Source organism: Phaethon lepturus, unplaced genomic scaffold, assembly GCF_000687285.1.
Source record: "Phaethon lepturus isolate BGI_N335 unplaced genomic scaffold, ASM68728v1 scaffold53313, whole genome shotgun sequence".
Taxonomy (NCBI): domain Eukaryota; kingdom Metazoa; phylum Chordata; class Aves; order Phaethontiformes; family Phaethontidae; genus Phaethon; species Phaethon lepturus.
Window position 1 is genome coordinate 3859 of NW_010530903.1, and position 18241 is coordinate 22099.

General features: G+C 41.1%; 1 protein-coding gene across 1 annotated transcript in view; it reads left to right on the top strand.

The window, feature by feature from the left end:
- The window catches only part of WDR4 (WD repeat domain 4), a gene marked incomplete at its 5' end in the record, with an annotated part of 18762 nt that extends 3385 nt beyond the window's left edge, over positions 1 to 15377 (top strand). Inside the window, 7 exons of the mRNA XM_010284381.1 lie at positions 461 to 573; positions 2817 to 2877; positions 4193 to 4291; positions 10065 to 10129; positions 11657 to 11840; positions 12626 to 12695; positions 15199 to 15377. Coding sequence (XP_010282683.1) covers positions 461 to 573; positions 2817 to 2877; positions 4193 to 4291; positions 10065 to 10129; positions 11657 to 11840; positions 12626 to 12695; positions 15199 to 15377 — 771 coding nt within the window. The remainder of the gene's footprint in view (positions 1 to 460; positions 574 to 2816; positions 2878 to 4192; positions 4292 to 10064; positions 10130 to 11656; positions 11841 to 12625; positions 12696 to 15198) is intronic.
- Positions 15378 to 18241: the final 2864 nt, after the last annotated feature.

Here is an 18241-nt window from a genome sequence, read left to right on the forward strand (position 1 = left end):
CTGCTGAGTTTGTGTCTGCAGAGTTTGGTGAAGAAATGAGTTTACCAAAGGGTTATCTATTCTGGGAGTGTGAGCGGTCACGAAGTTTTCATGTTACAGCCACAGAAGACTTGGAGATGGAACATATATGGGAATTCATCCAGTCTGTCATGTCCATTGAGCTCTTCAATGTGATGTTTCTTTCTTTTTAAGGTGCAGTGGGACTTCTGTTGTACTGTTGGAGCTCAGCAGCTTTCACTGGACCCAGTAGTTGCTTGTCTTAATGAGCAGGAAAGTTACTGTCATAAAGATTTATGCTTCCATTATTGGTGGAAAAGCATGACTTAATGCTTGCACCTGCCAGTCAGAGTCAGGAGAAACAGATAGTTTACTGCTTATCTTTTTTTGATCCTGGTTAGGAAGAATTACGTTAAAGCCAACATTGAAGTACTGGGCACTAAAACTCTCCCTTTACCAACAGGCACTGAGTCCTGATGACCAGTATATCCTAACTGCAGACAGAGATGAAAAGATCAGAGTCAGCTTGGCAAAGGCTCCTCATAATATTGTATCCTACTGTCTGGGACACAAAGAGTAAGTTTGCCATGTGCAAAAGTCATTGTGTGCAGCTCTTCACTGTGCCTTGATGGATGAACTGGTTGTCTCCTCAAATCATGTTAAACAACACCTAGGTCTATGTTTAGAATCATAGAATCATGGAATGGTTTGGATTGGAAGGGGCCTTTAAAATTCATCTAGTCCAACCCCCCTGCAATGAGCAGGGACACCTTCAGCTAGATTGGGTTGCTCAGAGCCTCATCTAACCTGACCTGGAATGTTTCCAGGGATGGGGCATCTACCACCTCTCTGGGCTATCCCTTCTTGTCCCATCCCGTCCCTCCTGAAGTGAAGATTCTTCTGGTTACAGTGATCTGTAGAGTGGGAGGCAGCAGAGCAACCTGCCAGCTATATTGACATGATTTGGGTATGCTCTGACTTAACAGAAGACCAGCAGTTCCTTTGGTATAGGGATGGGGGTTGTCTTCTAGGCCATTTATCAGGACTTCCTTTTTCAGCCTACACGAGGGACTGTACTTTCCCTTTTCTCAGTAGTTCTTTGCCATGAAGAAGACTTAAACAACAAATAGACTTTTAAAAGACTTTTCCCTGTACATTTTGCTGCCTAAAATGTCTGCCAGTTTTGGTATTTTCAAAGTCTCTTGAGTTTGCCTCCCGTCTTACATGGTTTTGTGGGCTTTTGAAGGTTTTTTGTTAGGATTTTTGAGTAGGGTAGGGGGGGTAGGTGTGCAAGTTTTTTTGTGTGACTACTGCTACATTTTTAAGTTCACAGTGACAAGGTAGCAGAGAAGTCATGACCCTGTGTAGGGCAGAGAACGCATGTAATTCTGCTTGCCTGGCCACTGAGTTACTTGGGGGTAACAACACCCTTCCAGGCACGGTCTTCCATAAGATGATGCAACATGGTGCAGTCAGCTCACTATATCAGAAAGAAAGACGATGTGACTGGGGAACTTGAGATGTGGGTAACAACTTCTCTAAACTTACCCACCAAGGTGTTTTAATAGAGCATTTAGGACACAGATTAATTTGGAGTGTCAGTCTGATTTTAATAACATAATTTGGTAGTCTAACCTGTGTAGAATTGGCATAGTATAAAAGCAAGAGACTACTCATGTTAAAGATCTAAGTAGTCTTTGATCAGGTCGGTTTCTGTAGCATATTTACAGACCCATGTCTGATGTTTCCACCTACTGTGTACACAGTTGTACTTTCTAATGAACAAAACTTGATGGTCAGAAAGACACTTAAATGGGGGCTGTTGTGACTGCACAAAGAGTTAATTAGTGGCTGCAGAGTGGAAGGGCACTTTGTGTAAATTGATTGAAATATATTTAAAGATTCAATATTTAAATTAGGAACAGATAAGCAAAGGATTACATAAAGCAGCTATAATTGTCTTGTTTCAGGCTCCTGGATTTTCTTCTTTCAGTGGCATGCATGGCGATTCTTGCTATTACGCCTGCATGCACCTGCCATTACTGCTTTGTCATGAAAGTTTGTGTTACAGTAACCAGATCTCTTCCTTCTATTTTTTTTTTCCATTTTTCTTTTTTTAATGCCCTTAAAATTATGCCCATTTTCAAAAGCAAGACTGTCCCACTCTGCTCAGGTCACTACATTTTAAGTTGCTGAGCTCTAAGATAGTTACAAACTCCAAAAGTTCAGGTCCTTGTTACTCAGCAAAGACAAGTGATAGTAGACATAGCAGTATTACATACTTCTGAAAAACAAGTTTTCTAGCTGAGTGTAGATATGGATGGTAAATTGCCACATGCTCGTTTTAAAGTTTTGTAAAGATTGCTTTTGAATGATCTCCCAGCTGTGGTAGGCGAGATGTGGTACTCTGAAAGCTGTCATCACTATTGTTGTGGTTTAAAAGCATCTGTTGATTCATGTTTTTAATGTGCATTATGAATTGAACAGCGGAACATGCTACCCAAGTAAGTCTGTCTCAGTTGGCATTTTTTGGTCTGAACAGCAATGTTCTGTCAGGAGGAAGTCAGTAGAATTCCTTGAGTGCAGGTGGGGAAATTTTTTTTCTTTTTTTCTATTAAGTAGAAGGTCAGTACTTTGTGTAGTATATATATACTATATTAAATATTGTAGGCATGTTTTTTCTTCCTCCTAATGGGCTTGATGTGGAGAATCTGTTTGTTTATTATAAGGTTCTCTTTAAAATCAGTGTTTTCTCTTTGTGTGTTTAAAGACTGGAGTGTCATGCAAGAGAGTTCAACTTTTCACTACTTTCCCTTTAGGTTTGTAAGCAAAATACTTGTAATACCCAACTATCCTCATCTGCTGTTGTCAGCTTCTGGGGTATGTATTGCAATTTCTTCAAAAAAGTATTTTTCTTGAAAATTTAGACTTCAAAACCATTGTTTGCTTGTGTTTCCCCCAAGTTCCTTGGTATACTTGGAATAGTCTTATGGTTTCCGGCATGCCCCCTTTCTCCCTCCTTTCCCCTTTTCTCAGCTTTCTGTTCAGTGTTCAGCCATTGTGTCACTAGATCATTTAAGAGCCATTTACTGTGTTTATATCAAGGCTAGCTTGTTATTAAGATCTCTGGGATGGCGAAATCACAAAGTCCTCAGTATTTCTTCATCACTGAGTCTTGCTTTGGAGCACAGACAAACTTTAATCATTGGACTATTAAAGGAACTTTGAAGCAAGTGGATGTTAAGCCAGCCTGCCATGATGATTAGTGTCTTGACAATGAGTGGCCTTAGAATCACAGATTTTTTTAGAGCTTTTAACACAAGAAAATTGTCCCCTGTACACCCTTCCACTTGCTTTCCCCTGTGAGACTTGTTCTGAATTATGTCCTTGTCTGCATGTCCTTATAGTACGTCCCATGCATGTTGTCTAGAGATTGCAGTGCAGTGCTACACAGTGCTTGGATGAGGACTGATGAAGTGTTCCCTCCTTTCCCTCCCTCTAGCCCTTTTCTTAAATCTCTGGCATCCTTCTGTTATGCCAGTTCTGTACAGAGTGAGTAGATGGAGTTGGTCTAAAAGAAGGGAAACAATATTCTTTGTTTCCCAGACTACCAAAACTGCATAGGAAACAAATAATGTTTTCTGTGAAGATATGAAGATCATAGTAATTATTAACATTTGGTTTCAGATCCTCTCGTGCTTCCCTAAGGCTCTCTTGTGCCTCTAATTTTTTAAGCAGCTCTACAGTTAGTGCTGCGTGCGGCTGTATTTCATTCTTAGCAAATGCTCTTTGATGACTCTCTTTTTCCAGAGAGGTGTTTAGCTTCTCTCCAGGTGGTTACTAAATCAAATGAGAATTTGGGTGATAACAAGAGTAGGGGCAACCTGGAAGGAATTGCCATTAAAATGCTGAGCACATGTATTACTGTGCTATTTGGGACAGACTTGAAATGCACTCCTCCAGCTACCCAATTTCCACTTCAAAAGGAGAATTAAAGCTAGCATGATTGAATAATTTAGAATTGAGGGGGAAATGATGTTAATTAAAATGCTTTATATGCAGTTTGAGGTCTTAGCTAAATTACTATTTAGCAGCTTCTATGGGAAGCTCCTCAGGATTTAGCTGAAGGCCACAAGTGGCTTTTCTGCCTGAGGTGCTGTTAGTAATCGACTTGTGTCTGCTTCCATCTCTCCAGGACTCGACTCTGAGACTTTGGGAGTACAAAAGCGGGGAAGAAGTGTACTGCTGTCATCTAAGCAGCATTTGTGAGTCTGAGAGAACCAGAACTGAGCAGGTACACCTGTGTATATTAGTGCTTTTGTTATCTTCCTGATCCTTGTGACTCCTAAATGTGGTTGTTGGATTTTGTTAGGGGGTCCCTCCCTTCTGCTGGTGGGTTTGGAAGTTATGTGAGACCTAGAAACTATTACAATAGCCTGGGATTTCAGGAAAGGAAGAAAGTCCCTGAAATCCATTCCTGTGTCTTGTGTGCATTTCTAAAAAGTGCCAGGCAGTGACCAAAAGAAGCTGTTTGTAATTCTTCCCAAATACAAGTTCTCCACAGTGGACAAAGCTTTCACATGAAATTTTTTCCAGCAACACAGGTGCCTTAATCTCTTAACCAGAAAATAATCTTTTAACACTGGAAGGATCTAAAAATTCACCCATTTATTAAAATACTTAGGATTTTGAGTGTTAAAGTTGCAATTTATCTGAGCAAAAAGCAGCTTTGTAACATTTGTGACCAGTCACCTGCAATAGTACTGCCCTATGGAGTCAAAACACTGGGCTTGTTCCTTTGGGTTGTTCTGAAGTTGGGCAGTGTTCAAAATTAAAATGTGTGAGTCCTACCTGAAAACTGAATACCCCAGGAGCTCTCCTTAGCTTGCAGCCTGTACATGAGTGGTGTCGTGTCATATGTATGTGTTTGGGGTGCTACAGTGATTTGGGATGCTCATCTGATGTGAGCAGTGGTGCTGGTAGTACTTGATCTCTGATTTTCTTTCCTGTCACATGAATTGGCATACGACCAATTGTACATACATTGTACGTACAGCACTTGTTCTTGTCCCTGCTGTGTACATCATATTAAGCCAGCTGCTAATCTTTTGGGTCACTTAAGAGTTGTTCATCTTGCAACCCATTCTGCTGGGTGTGTTTTTGCATGTGAATCTCTAAAAATACTTATTTTTCTGAAGACCACAGCTGTCTGCCAGTTGTTAGGTGACTGGGAAGCTTGTAGCCATGCATGGCTTTTGAGGCAAATCCACTGCAGAATTTGTATCCGGGCTGAAATTGAATCGGAAAGTTCTGTCTGTCTTCCCTTGTGTTTTGTTGTGGTTTTGATTAGTCAAAGGGTGTTGTCTCGGCGTCTCACAGCAGTCAGGAGCCATTCATGGGGATCACAGAGATTTTTTTGCTGTCCGTGTAGGTCTGATTAATCTTGTTAGTGGGATTCACAGTTACTGAACGGAAAGCACAACCTGTGGAAGGACCAAGCTAGGGACAGACCTGACAACTCAAGTTTTTTTTTCTGTGCAGAAGACATCAGCAAGTTGTGTTGGAGTAGTAATGTGCAACTTCGTGTCTGTATGTAAGCCCAGGAAGGCAGCCACATGCATCAACAGAATTCAAAGCTTAGATACTGGAAATCTTGGTTTTGGCCTAGAGTTCCTGTTAGCAGGAGCAGGAATTCAGGGTAGTACCTACTTGGACAATTTAACCTGCTCCTGAACTTGAAATATACTTTAAAGCACACCTGAGCCAGAGACCTCTTGTACACGTTCACAAGGACTCTGGCTCATTTCAGCTTGAGTCTAGTGCTTGAAATCTTTGAAGTAGCTATTGCTGGGGTTTTTTTCAAGCAAAAAAGGGATGTACCAAATTAGGTGACAAGCTCATCTAACTGGTATCCTCTTATAGTCTGGGTGAAGCAGGATTTGAGTGAGGAAGGGAGAATTAAGATTGAGGCAAACCTACACAACTACTTTACCACGTATAGCCTTCTGGAAATAAGTGACTTGGGGACTTTCAAAGCCAAAGTATTTATCTTTGTGTTCAAAAGTAGCTAATGGGAGCGCTTTGTTGAAACAACATGGTTTGATAGCCATCGAATCCATGTCTACAGTAATGTTGCAAGGCATTTCTTTTGGAAGGAAGAATGATTTTATCTTAAAATACTTTGCCTTCTAGGTTTATTGGGTCATTGAAGACTAGTAAGCAACTAGCTGTGAAGTGGGGAATCCTATTACTAATTTTAAAAATGCTACTTGTTGCTTACACTGGCTTAACATTTAGTAAGATAGCTTGCATGTAAATTAATGGTGCATGATCTCACACTGAATCCTAACTCCATTGCTTACAAACAAGTTTATAAAAAATTATTAAACTATATAATCAAACTTGAATGCACTGGATAAACTAACAAATGTTAGAGGGAGAAAAACTGGAGGAACTGATTTTAAAAAATAATCTCCAACTCTCTTAGAATGTTTTTAAAGGCTTTTGAATGTAGTTCAGTAATACTTGCCTTGTCTCCTAACACACCTGATAAAGTCCTTTCCATCTCCTCTTTGTGCTGCTGGAGTCTCTCAGTAGAAATTTGGCGTGCCTTTTGACTGTTTGAGGAGTCTCTGTTTAGCTGCTTTACCTCGGTGTGAGTAAGGAATGACAGAAAGAGAAAACCCACAAATTGTGGGTTGATAAATATAACACAGCAGTTAATAAACTGTATTCCTGCAGTGTTTTGCAGTTCTATCCACTGCTGTATCTGTCTCCTGTGAGTGGTCTTGGAAGCCTCCAGCTGGTCCGTCCTTGAATCTGTGAAATTCTGATTACTGCCCACTCTTACAGGCATTTTAAAATCTGTCTCCAGTGACGCTAAATTTGCACGATGTTTGAGGGGTGCAGAAGACTCAGTTGACTTCCAGAGTTAGTACATACTTGGAAACAGTGATCAGGCAGTGTCCCAGTGATTACAGACAGATAAATGACAGATTTAAACCGTAATGCGGTGCATTGCCACCTTTGTGCTGTATTGCTATGCAGCTGTCAATATGTACTTCTTTCAGAACAATTTCTGTCTCGATGGCTAGCAGGACCAAAGGGGAAAGGAGACTTGTGTTTTGCTGGCATCATAGTGCTAGAAATGCCAGAGATGATGTCTGGTGGTAGTATTTAGTCGTGCTGAGCATGCAGGTGTATCAAAAGATCATCTTCACAACCTACTGTGACATTTATAATCTGAATTTAAGGGAACAATCTCTTGAGTCAGCACTTTGTAGGTTGTAACTAGCATGCTCTCTGCAAATGACTGGCAACCAAAGATCACATGGGGATATAAGTTTTTTTTTTCTTTTCTTTTGCATTGCATTTCATTTTTACCATTGATAACCACTGTGAGTGCACTGAAGCTTGAAACACAACTTGAAGCATAATGATAATGGAATCATCAGTAATGGTGGGTCATGTGAGCACATAAATGTGGTCTTACTTTGCTTGGCAGATGATGACTACATGCCTGTTTTGGGAAGGCGGGAGTGTTTTTGAGCAGTGTAGCATTGGTTTCAGCTGATGGGTTGCAGATCCTCAGCTCATTTTCCCACTAGAATGGGAGTAACTCTCTAATTTCACAGTGCTATATAAATGTTTTTCCTGCTTCAGAGCTTTCACCTCATTTTATCCTCTTGACAGCAGAAGCTTGTTTAAAGTCCAGAGCATGAATTGCACAACTCTACCCCAGTGCTCCAGTACATTAATTTTTCATAGGGTCACCTCTTCTCACAGAAGACATCAAAAGTTAATTTTAAGGTGTTGACAGGCTGATAGCAGTGTCATATAAATGCTGAATAAGTTCAAAGAGTATCAAGTGAACATCTGTTTATCACAGACTGCTCTTCTAGCTCTTCCTTAAGTTAACTGATTTCATAGGCTTGTCCTTGAACAAGATAATACTCTGGGGCTTGCATTCACTTTCCTGATAGTTAATTTACCCACACATGGAAAGGAAAAAGCTTGCAAAGAAGATGCATTTTCTTGTATCTGTCCAGCTGTGAATAACATTTAATTCAAATGAAAAAAAGCTTCCTCCTCCCTCCCCCAGCGAGGGTTGGGGAGAGCTGCTGCATACGTCAAATTCACAGAACCCTTTGTCTTTCTGACAAAGCACTCAGCTGTGTAGGTGGGCAGTTCCCATCGCTGCACTTGCCCTTGTGCCACTTGTGTGTCATGAGACAGCCAGAGAGGCAGAGCTTTGTTATTAGAAATAAATATCACCAGTTTGGGTTTTTTAATATGTTATTTATCTTGGCTTGTTCCCTTAAATGTCTAAAGAACCTACTGGTAGTTTACAATAGAAGCTGTCAGTTCTACTCTAAAACTGTGGTGTGAGTGGCTCCATACTGCAATAACTACATTTAGATGTATTGGCTACAGAGAACCTTTCTGATTCAGCATTTTTTATGTCCATGGTAAAAAGGGGTCCTGGGTCCCAATGCTAAATATGGACTAACAACTTAGTATTTCTTCAGAGTAGAAAAAGATTAGTCCCATCTGTTCCCAAGAGCTCTGAAACATACTATCTTTTTGATAATGTTTTTTATAAAAGTGCTCCTTTTCTGTCCAAACAGGCAACTGAGTATGTGAGTGAAGAGTGTGTGTATGCTGTTGTTCTTGCTTCCCCACCATGAGATTTTATCACGCAATGGATTTTATTTTATTTTTTTGTCATGTGCTGTAGATGCACTGTGTAACCCTGGTTTTCAGCTATATTTATACCATTAATTTTCTTTCCTGCAGTTGGTTTATCTTTTAGTAGTTGCATCATACAATGTTGATAAAATAGTTAGCTTCTAGCATTAAACTTGCTGACTTGAATGCTTGGAAGCTGTACAGCTTGTTCTGCTTTCTTACATTCATTGCAAAATTCTGAAACAAGCATCCTTACAATGCCTATATGTCAGCTGGTTGCTCAAAGGGTAAAATACCATGGTTAGTCCCAAATTCAGCTTAACCTGGTGAACGAGAGGTTCTGCCTTGTGACCAGTGTCGGGTTAAGGAAAGAAGTGAAGGCTGGAAAGGGGGTAAAAGGAAAGATGGCTTGAGGATGCATCTCAATTCTGCCAGCAGAGTGTCAAGAAGATGTATTTTCCCTGCCGTAAAGGGAATAACTCACTACTTCTCTAGTAGGAAGGTTTTATTAATCAGAGGTGCTAGTGTTATAGCTACTTATAAAATATACTTGAGAACCAGCCTTTTGCCTTTGCAGTGTCATCTTTCACATTATATAATAGATACTTTTGAGAAAGCACCGTAGGGCATATTCTTGCAGTTTCTCTGCTCCTCCCAAGTTCGTTCTTCCAACTCAAGGAGCCCCAGATCAGTTGCTATATATATCAAGTAGTATGGTTTGTGCAGCAAAAGTATTTCTCTGACTCTCTTCCAGGTAAAACAGTTTATCTTCTAAATTAGGAGTGCAGTGTGGCGGTTTTTGGTTGTTGTTGGGAGTAGGATTTTGTTTGTTTGTTTTTAATGAGGAAAATGGCCTCAGGCAGTCTTGCCTCGTTCTTCAGAACACGTTTTCTGTTAAGCGGTATGGCTTCACCCAGACACAGGTTGAAAACAGAGCCAATGCAGCAAGGAGATTAGCTATGCATCACCATCTCCTTTTTTTTAACAAACATAACAGCAGCTAATATCTAAGCTGCTAGTGTGATATTCGTCTGAACAGGCTTTATGATGATGTTTTTGCCATTAGCATTGCAAGAGAGAATGTTTGAAGGTGATGTATTTTCCATGATCTGTTAGTTTGTCTGTTAAGAGTAGTTCACTAAAACCTTTACACTTGACCTCTGTTTGGATGGCTATGAAGGGAGAAGTGTGGAAAACTTCATAAAACAGCAAACGCTGGTGCAGAAATATACTTGACAGCAGTTTAAAGGTAATTATGTTGCTTAACTTGCTGTAAATTAAGACATTTGCTAAATTTTAAAGGCGTGAAATGGAATATGAATTTTCTGCCCATAAATGGTCTTAACTTACAAGGATGTTTCTTTTTCTTTTCCTAATAGAAATACCCTGTGTCAAGAATAACCTACTGCTGTCAAGGTGGTTATGTTGCCGTTCTGTGTGACTGGTAAGAATAAATGGAATAACGGCTAAAATCATCATAGCTCCTGCAAAGGCAAGAGCACCTTTCCCTTGTTGGCTGTCCCAACTTTCCCCTAGCCTGAAATACTTGGTAGTGTGTATCTCCAAGTGTCCCAGGCTCTCAAGGAGCCTCTGAGTCCTTATTGTAATTGGTCTGGGTGCAGAGGTGAGTGTGTGAGTGACCCAGCTTAGTTAAGTTTTACAGAATTTGTGATGCCTTTCCCTCACATGAGGAAACACAAGGCTAGGGTGTGTGAGAGCTCTGCTCGATGCTCAGGACATCTCCCTAACTGCTGCTCCTGACCCATGTATTTTGGGTCCCATTTTGCACAGGGTGCTGGGGCGACAGAGTGGCCAAACTTCTGTTACTGTATTCTGCTCCTGTTCAGCTACTCTGTTTAAAACCACAGCAGTGCTTCAGTTTAAAACTGTGAAGAAGTGACTTTGACTTTTGGGTTCAAATGTATGTGTTTGCCTAAGGAGAGAGCACTTGGGGGCTGAAGGGCCCAAGCACTGAGGAACCTTACAGGTCTGACCAGCGGGAGAATGTCTTGCAGGGATGGGCAAGCCCTCTTCTCTCTTTCCACAGCACCTTAAGCTTGCCAGGAATGCTGTTCTTCCTGACAAAAGCTTGCCAACAGGAAGGGGAGAAATTGCTAGAGCTGCCCGTATAGTGAAATGAGCAATCTGTTGCCTCCGTGGACTTGCTCTTCGCCAGACCGAGGAGCCTTAGTTGCTTCCCATCACACCTTCTGCATGGGCATCCAGACTGGCCCTGGAAGGGGAAGCCATATCAGCCAAGGGCTGTGCCGGTGTCACTTAGCCGAGGGGCTGCACTGTGCTCTGAGTCAGGCTTTTATTACCAGCTCCACAGCCCAGTGTTTCTGAACAGTGCTGTCATGTGGACCTCGTAGGCCTCTCAGGAGGGAGCTGGAGTGTCCTGCCTGGCACACTGGGGACCTGTACAAGGGAGGTTAGGAAGCCCTGCATGTAGAGGCTGTGGCTGTTAAAGTGAGTGCTGATATGAGGGGTGGAAATGAGTGCAGTGCCAGAGTCCTGTTCTTCAGCCATGTCAGTGTTTCCTGTCCCTCTCATTCCCTCCTTCCCTCCCCAGCATGTAACTCCTTTTTCTGTTTTATTTTGACTGGTGCTCAGCTACATATTCCTTCAGGTGAAGCCCTGTAGGCCAGTGTGCTATGATGTAACACTGCTTATATAAATCCTTACTAATACTTATGAAATTCCCTTTACTACCTTTCCTTTTAAAGAAAAGGCAGCACTGCTTTTTCTTTCATATAACACTTGAAAAGCCATTTGATGTGTTAGGTATTTACAGCTTGTGCCTCAGATCATGTAAGAAAACTGCACTTGAAGTGCTAGGGTGTTTTTTGCAATTCCTAATGACTTTGCTTTGGCTCTGTGGGAACTAGAGTGGGTGTTTGTAGCCTGCTGTACAAGTGATGGCTGTAGGTGGATTTGGTAATAATGTTAATTATGTTTTTCCTCTCAAAAGTATTCCCACAGTCTACGTCTTTCAGCTTGATGCCATTGCCCAGCAGCTAGTTTACAGACAGCAAATCTCTTTGAAACATAAAGGTTGGGACATTGCCTTTGAGGAAATGGGAGATCTATGGATTTTGCAGGAAGACAGTGAAGCTCCTCTTCAATCGTACAGACCATGTGATGGGCAGTGGAAGGTAGATATGCTAACATCCTGAATGTTTTGTGTTTTCTTGAGGCCATAACAAAAATGGAGTAAACTCTGTTCCATGAAAGCTAAATTGCACACTTCTCTGTGTCTTGGGACTGAGTAAAAGTCATGGATATGTATCTCATTCTACTTCTCTCCCCGGTGTATAACGCAAAGGTGCTGAGAGATTGTTATGAATACTGGTCTTTTCTCTGGTAAAGCTAACATTTGCATAGCAGGGTTGAGCAGAGTGGTTGTCAGCCATTGCACTCAGTACTTTAAACTATTGCCTGTGCTTCCTGTGTGCTACACTTGATTATTTAAAAAAACCCACAAAACCACAAAATCCCTTTGTGGTTTGCTCAGGAATGCTTTCCACACAGCCTTCCCTGTGCCTGCCTCTGAGGGATCCTTTGGGGACAAGACATTCTGGGAGCATTTTTTTTCACTGAGAACAGGGAGTCAAATTTGAGGGATGTGGTATCAAGTTACCTATAAGAGCCTGTTAAACAACTGGAAACTCGCTTGTTGTCCTTGTAAGTCCCCAGCTAATTACGGTATAGTTGTGAAGTGGTTTTAAATGAAACTTTGACATATGTTCTTTAACCCTTACATGTTCTGTGTTTCTATAGCAGTCCTGGAAAAAAGGAGCCTAAAAGAGATCATGGAGGACTTACACTCGCTCTCCTTTCACTGTACTTATCTGAGAGCTGGTGCATTTTTCAGTATGGTGTGAAACACAAGATAGTTTATTATTCCCAAAATATCATGCTGTGTTCCTTCTTTTCCCAGCCTGTAACTGATGACAAAGGATTACAGAAGATGTCAAAATATATTCAAGACAACTGGACAGTGTTTGAAGGTGAGAAATTTGGCCTAAAGGCCCTGGAATGCAATTTTTACAGCTGAAGCATAAGATTTAGGAGCAAGATCAGAGTTTAGATCAGTTCAGCTGGCTGTTGAAGATACTTAATCTTTCAGTTTTCTCAGTTTCATTACTCCATCTGGTACAGCAGTGAGTGTAGCTCATGAAGTGTATTCAGGTTATTGTTATCACAGAATGATGTAGGTATTTAGATTTGAGTTACAGCACTACAACTGTTTTACATAGACAACTTCTCACAGGGATGTATCTTAACACCCTATGACAGAGCTGCTAGAGTCTTTCTTAAACTGCTGTGATATCAAATACTGTGTAATCTTGTTTTTTACCTGGGTGTGGCACTTTATCAGAAGCACAGTGGAGACAGTAAGAATGGAATAGCCATGGGAGGAGCAGCTTCACTGTAGAGATGGGCCGTTCGGGTCCGTCTTGGCAAGGCAGATTATGTGGAGTTTGCTGTGGCTGGAGGGTGTGACCCTGGATGGTATCGTCAAATTGATGGTATCAGGGTTCATTCATTTTGTTCTTGATTTCTGCCCCATCCGCAGTCTCTGGCAGAAAAATAATACATGGTTTACTAGTTCAGAGGCACCCTATATTTCCCTTTTTTTTTGTATTTAAAAACCACACAACTTCATTTAGAAGCTGAAATTACGGAAGTGGTGGCTACAGGATAGAGAAGAGTTGTGGCATGTGCTCATGGATGTCTCATTATGTATTGAAAGTTGATTAATTGAAGTCTCTGTGCTGCACTTTGCTGGGAGAATGGTAACCTTCTTCCTTAAAAAAAGTGTTACAGTCTTCACCAGTCTCTTGGTCTGTTCTTGCTGGTCATATGTAAAGGTTGCAGGAATATGCAGTCTAATGTAAAGTCTCCTTAATATGTAGTATTAGATGGTTTAGGCTGTAGCTGTCATTAACTTGGTCATTAAGCTGTCATTAAGTTGGTACAGTCTTTGAAAACTAAAAGGAAGTCAGGTACCCCTTTGGAAGGGGGAGTGTTTGCATGTAGGTGTCTCAGACTTGATAGTTACAGCCAGGCAGATAATTAGGAGTATGAGATCTGAGTGAAAATGAGCAAGAGGGAAGAGGTTCTGAGCGTAATTAGCCAGCATAGCAAATCACTGTGATCCACAGTAGCCGGCTGCATCTGCAGCTGGGAAAGGAGGACTGCTCAGTTGTCAGGGTCTATTATTGTTAATTAGTAAGGGGAGGCTCACTTGATGAGCACTTATTCCAGTGCATAATTAGTGCTTGAAAAGGTAGTTACTCCTTTAAAAAAGGTCACCATTATGTTGTTTAAACCTAGTCTTAATTCCTGCATATCATCCTTTTATAAACTTGTTTAATCTGATTGATGATTCTGTAGGATTTAAGATGCGTAGGTCAGTCTTGAAGTACGCATTGAACAGTTTGACATTGTGTTATAATTGATCTCAGAAAAAGAGAGAGCAAGATTTAGTGTAGACTGATCAAGTAGAGAGTAGCATGGATATTCAGACTGACAGCATGCAATTTCTCCCAGGGCCGAAGGCCAATAAATTGGTTACTGTGCGAGTGCAAGATCATTGAAACTACAGGCATACACCTTACTGAGTACTAGCGAGGGAAAGTTGTTTTGTTTGTGTACCAAGAAACAAGGGGATGCTGTATGTACATTACTGTGGAGCAGCACACTAAATTCAGGACCAAGCCCTAGCAAATACTGGATTTCCTTTAAGATCAAGAATTTTTGGAAGTGGGAAAAGGTAGGAATACAAAAAGAACTAGAGGTAACAGGCTTTGTCAGGTATCACTCTAACAATTTTTAGAAATGTGGACCTAGCCAGCTAGTCTTGTTCTGTATCCTCTTCAGAAACAATCTGATTGGGTTTTTTTGGAGGGTAGTTTGTCCCCTGTTAAACTTGTCTGAACTTACAGTCTTGGACATGGTGTGATAAATATTACGCTGAATTCACAGCAGGTGTAACAGAACCATCAGAGTGAATATTTAGAAATGTGTATGTGCTGTAGGACATGACTGTTTGAGTTCTACTTCTTTGAGCTTCTTTTAAGTTAATGCTCCAGAAGGCAAGTCAGCTAAGCACAGTTAGAGTAGCATCTGCCCTTTGCAGTGCTTAGGTCTTGGGTAGTAACTGCAGTGGGATGTCTAACAGTAAGTTGCAACAGCAGTCATTTGTGTCTGCAAGTGTCCAGCATGTAAAGAGAGCTGTGTGCCCTCTGCTTCAACATCAGGTGGTTGCCTCTCGAGGAATTTTTTAGTGTAAAAATGGAGGCTGTGCTTGGCTGTGTGAATGTAGGACAGATGCTTACCAACACAGATCAGGCTTACAGAGTGTAAATGCTGATATCTAATTAAGTGAATAGGACCACAGTAAATGAATTCAAATGCCACTGCCTAGAATGACAGTACAGGAAGTAATTGATGAGACAGCTAAGGGAATTAACACTTGTCTTGTGTTCTTGCTTTGCCCAATTGCAGGTTTTGTTGGCACAGAGAGTCACTACAGCAGTCTTTACAAAGCTTCATTTGATAACATGGCCACCTACCTACAGAGGAAGGAGGAGAGGTTACAGCAGCAGAAAAAGAAAAGGCAGGATCTGCAGCGTGGTTCGAATGGACAGACAAAAAAGATGAAGACTGAAGAGTCATCCCTATGATACTGTTTTTAATTTGTAGCTCTTGCCTTGCTGAAAGGAACTGATATGATTGCAGGCTGTTTTTAAATGTAAAATGAATTATGGAAGAAGACTGGTTTAAACTTTTTTTCAGATTCAGGTTTTCAGGTAGACTTATATGAAAATATCCTGCTTGCGGCAGATAATGCTTTTATAATATGCCTAAGCTTTCTAGCAACATAAAGTGTTAGCAGTTGAGTCCTAGGAATCTCTAATGCATGATATATGAATATTGGAGATGGTATTTTCCTTGAAACAGGATTTTCTTTTTGCCTACTGTGTTCAGGCTTGCTTCTTCAGGTGGGAGTGCATGGATTAAAGTTGATGTGATTTTTTTTGTTTGTTTCTTTTGGTTTGGTTTGGTTTTAAACTTTTTAAAAGTTCTGTTAGTTAATGTAACTAATTTAGTGTACCAGGCTATGGAAAGGGAATGTAGCAAAATTCTTCCTGTATGTGAAAGGTTTTAGCTGAGACTTCGCCATCTCTGTTTTTACCCTTTACCTTCAGTTTATTTGGTAGGGATTCTGCCTAGCTTCTAATCCATTGCTTCTTACTTGTGGCATATTTCTATAAGAATAAGTGCAAAAATAATTTTATATACTGGAAATTAAAATGTGTTAGTCAACTTTGTGTTATTGGAAGGTCCTTCTGTTTCAGTATGATCCTAGTGTGTGTGAAAATTGAGAGGCCTATGAGCAAAACTTGAGAGTGTCTTCTGCTTCTTTTAATGAGAGCTCTTTCACGTTGCAGTTAGCCAAGAAGTACATCTTTTTTAAAAAGTTATCAGTAAGAGCTTTATGGGATCATTTGTTGCCTCATCATGGGGCAGAAGACACACATTCATCTACCAGCTGGCATCATGTCTCTGTGGAATATAATGTATTTCATAAAACCAGTGTAGAAATCTGTACAATCCGTTAAAATTCTTCAGAATCAGCCTATAAACCTTAAATAGTTCTCTAGGTCTCTTTATATAGCTCTCCTCTTTGCCATATTTGGACACTTAAAAATTTTGCACTCAAATTTTAGTTACAATGATGTGTAAGACTTTGTTGAAATGTAGCTTGTTTTGAGAACAGTAGGTGTTCAGCAGTGAAGCAGAACTTGCTGCTTATGTCTGTTCAAAATTGCAGTCTGTCCTTACTGTGTGTCCCAGAGGCCACGAAATCTTTTTCGTGCTGTAGGATGTTAAATGGATTTTCATATTCCGTCTGTTTGGAAGCGCCTCCTTAAGGATAGCGCATTGCGTGCAGTAGTACAGAGGCAGTCTTTCACCTCCAGGGTCTGATTTCTTTTGGTGATTACTTTTAAGTAATCCTTAAGTAAACCTTCTGCCTTGGCAAAGGTCTCTTTGGACAAAAACGGACGTGTCAAGAGTGGTATTGTCTGTTCCAGTTAAAAGCCTCAATTCTGTCAGGAGCTGCCTTGGTGCTACTAAAACATGAAGTAGTTTCTACTTACGTGTATAGTTACGTGATGTAAGAATGCAGTGCCATGCCTGCAAAGATTATGGCCTCATGTAGCAATTCAGCCCCTTCTGTCCAATATCCACATACCAGCTATCTGAGGCATCGCATTTGGCTGTCACCGAATCAGTCAAGTGCTCCTGGATTATGCTGAGCCTTGGACAAGGGTGAAGGCGTTAAGTAGGTATGTTTGGACTTGACGAGGAGTTTTACCCCCTCAGATGCTGTAACCCTTTTTATTAGAGAGTCTGCTGAGCTAAACAGACCTGATTTCACATAATCTGGAGCAAACACTTTTGAGCTGATGTGTTTTTCTGTCTTTTGAGAGAGTGCCTGAACCACCAGGCTGGCCTGGTGGAGTGGCTCGCTGGCTCTCATGGCAAAGAGCTGGCCTGACATGGAGGCCCACCCCTAGGGCAGGGTTACTGTCTGAGCACCCCAAGTGCCTGAAGGCTCTTGTGCTACATGGGGTCCTTGCTGTTTCTTACAAGCTGGCTTAGTTTCTGGATTTGTGCTGTTCACTGGCAAGGATCATGTTCTCATACACACAATGCCCTCCCTGCTCTGGGAAGGTGGTGTCTTAGCTACGCTGTATTAGAAGTAATTATTTCTGCAGTGCATCATTGTATATGTGTACATATGCGACGTCATGTAAATGGAGCAAATGCTTTCCTGTATTTAGATTGGGAAAGTGGTAAAAGGCTTAAACCTGGAGCTCAAATGCAGACACGTGGCCCAGCTCCTGGGTTTGCTGACAATTTGTAGCTTCGCTTTCTCCAGTGGAAGATTTTGAATACCAGTAATGGAACTTGACAACAGGCAGGCAAATTTCCTGGTAGTTTGCCTACATCCCACATTGATGAGAAGCCAGGATTAAGAAACCCTGTAACTTCAGTCTTCTGAAAGACAGTTGCATGTGTGAGGTGAAAACCTTTGACTGTATCTGGAGCAGTAAATACGTTGGTTCGACATTGGTGATGTGTATTTTGTTCCTCAAGAAAGGATGAGAAATTGCCGCTTGATATTGTGGGTAGGAATTGTGACTTGGAGACTGAGAATACCTGCTGTATGGTGGTGGCTATTAAAACTTTGCAGTTCTTGTATTCGTCTAATTTAAGAGGGGGTTCTAGGGAAAGCAGTTGGGGAAGCAATTAAGGAAACTCCAGCCCCAGGGTGTAGCTTTGTGATTTTTCAGGTGAGGAGCTTGGTCGTGCACAGATACAGTAGTACGATCTTTCAAAAAATGGGCCAGTACTCGCACTGCGTGTGAACTGGACAGGACAGGAGGAAAAAATCGACTAGTTTTTTTTGCTGGCCATTGGTGAAGAAATGATTCTTTATCCAGCATGAAGCCTCCTGATACAAAGCAAATTGCAACAG